Source organism: Fukomys damarensis, unplaced genomic scaffold, assembly GCF_012274545.1.
Source record: "Fukomys damarensis isolate Sample0158 unplaced genomic scaffold, DMR_v1.0_HiC HiC_scaffold_3, whole genome shotgun sequence".
Taxonomy (NCBI): Eukaryota; Metazoa; Chordata; class Mammalia; order Rodentia; family Bathyergidae; genus Fukomys; species Fukomys damarensis.
The window spans coordinates 16,565,620-16,567,990 of NW_022900915.1; the positions used below are offsets into that span (position 1 = coordinate 16,565,620).

General features: G+C 47.1%; 1 protein-coding gene across 1 annotated transcript in view; it reads right to left on the minus strand.

Moving 5' to 3' along the window:
* LOC104855121 (protocadherin alpha-6-like) overlaps nt 1-1,732 on the minus strand; it is a gene marked incomplete at its 3' end in the record, with an annotated part of 14,099 nt that extends 12,367 nt beyond the window's left edge. Inside the window, exons 1-2 of the mRNA XM_033765586.1 lie at nt 1,137-1,732; nt 6-1,034 (exon numbers count right to left, since the gene is read on the minus strand). Of these exons, the coding sequence (XP_033621477.1) occupies nt 6-1,034; nt 1,137-1,646 (1,539 nt within the window). The remainder of the gene's footprint in view (nt 1-5; nt 1,035-1,136) is intronic.
* Between the last annotated feature and the right edge of the window lie 639 nt (nt 1,733-2,371).

Consider the following 2,371-nt stretch of genomic DNA (forward strand, 5'->3'; position numbering starts at 1 on the left):
CCCACCCGCCGCTCCACCAGCGAGTAGGACACGCGCGCGTTCTCCTGCGCGTCCGCGTCGCGCGCGCACACCGTCAAGATCGGGGAGCCCGGCGGGTTGTTCTCCTTCACGAACACCGTGTACTCGGCCTGCGCGAACACCGGCGCGTTGTCGTTCACGTCGGCCACCTCCACGGACACGGTGGCCGTGGTCCACAGCGAGGGCGAGCCCCCGTCCCTGGCAGTCACCACCACCTCGTAGTCAGAGGCGCTCTCCCGGTCCAGGGCGCTGTCCAGCACCAGGGAATAGTAGTTCTTGAAGGTGGACACCAGCTTGAAGGGGACGTGGGGTGTCAGCGAGCAGGTCACCTCCCCGTTGACACCCGAGTCGCGGTCGGACACGCTGATCAGGGCGATGACTCTTCCAATTTGGGCGTCCTCTTCCACAGGCAAGGACAAAGACGTCAGTGTAATCTTCGGAACGTTATCATTTTCATCCAGAACTTGCACTATAACGGTGCAATGACCTGCCATGGGAGGGTGGCCTTTGTCCGTGGCGTCTACGCGGATTTTGTATAAATTCACTTGTTCAAAATCCAAATCCCCTCGAATCACGATTTCTCCAGTGCTGGGATCTATGCTAAACCTGTCCATAACGAGGGGTAGAACGAGGCTATTAAAAGAATATGAGATTGCCGCGTTCGTTCCTGCGTCCCGATCAGAAGCACTCAGTCTTATAACTGTTGTTCCGACGTCTGAGTTTTCGAATATCCTCACTTCGTACTCGGGCTGGTCGAAAGCAGGAGCATGATCGTTCACGTCCAGCACAGTGATCAGCAGCTGAACAGAACCCGTGAGCTCAGGTTTGCCTCCATCGGTGGCCGTCAGGAGTAAGTTATGTTTCGGAGCCTCCTCTCTGTCCAAAGATTTTCTTAATACGAGCTCGATCTGTTTATTGTCATAATTGTTTGTTTTCACATCTAACCCAAAGTATTCATTGGAACTGAGTTTATAGGTTAAAATAGAATTTGACCCAACATCTGCATCTGATGCGCCCTCTAGTGGAATAAGAGAATGTTGCAGCCTAGATTCATAAATCAGCAGTCTTTGTTCCTTTTTGGAACTGAGTTTATAGGTTAAAATAGAATTTGACCCAACATCTGCATCTGATGCGCCCTCTAGCGGTAATCGAGAATCTAGCATTCTGGATTCTGAAACAAACAGCTTTTGTTCCTTTCCTGGGAACACAGGCGGGTTGTCGTTAATGTCCTTCACCTCCACCTCCACGTGGAAAACCTGCAGCGGTCTGTCCACGATCACCTCCAGGTGGATGCTGCACTCCGCGCTCCGCCCGCACAGCTCCTCCCGGTCGACCCGAGAATTCACAAACAAAATGCCATTCTGCAGATTTACCTCCAGAAGGTCCCCGCGCTCCTTGGACGCCACCCGGAACAGGCGCGGCACCAGCTCCGCCAGCTCCAGCCCCAGGTCCTGCGCGATGCGGCCCACGAAGGTGCCGTGTTTGGCCTCCTCGGGGATCGAGTAGTGGAGCTGGCCGCTTCCTGCCTTCCAGACTGCGAGGAGCAGAAAGGAGAGCAGCGGACATCGCATTCCCACTCTGCCTTCAGTGATAAAATCCATATGAAATTCTTCCCGTTTTATTTTCATTAGGAGGTATTTTCTCGGCAGAAAAGTCAAATGTTGTGTATTTCCACGTCTTCTAATTCAATTCTTTCTTCCGCCATCATTCAGCTGCTATTGAAAAATGCAATAACAGAAGAATAGGGCTTTGTGTTTTGGCGGATGGAACTTCATGGTAAACAGCGACATCATGCGGCTCCAAAGGGTAAGATATGAATTCACACAACTGGCTTTTACTGTAGTTATTCTTTAAATATAAATAGTGCTTTACTTCATAGCAAATCCGTCTTCTATTTGCAGAATCTGTCATCTTGTCTGACTTTATTAACTTAGAGTAAGGTCTCTACTTATTCATATAGAAACACTTCCAATATTCTAAACTTTTGTGTCAATCAGTTTAGAAAATTTGAATATAATGCAAACTAGTATTGCAAATTATAGATGAGAACTATCCTACATATTTTGGATAGTGAAAATTTCCCATGAATGACTGTCATTGTACACATTATTCCATAGTGATATGAGGAAATACTGTGATTGTATTTATCCAAATATTTTAAAACATAGATTATTGACTTGCAATCCTTTGTTGAATAAATATCATACAACTTTAGGTTCTTTAGGTAATAATGGAAGGTTCAGTGAATGTTCTTTACAATATTTCTTAATTTTTTAACTTCTGTGCAGCTTATATTACTCTGTCAACTTAAGATATTTTGCCCTAGATTTTTCACTGTCTCATATTCAGTGGA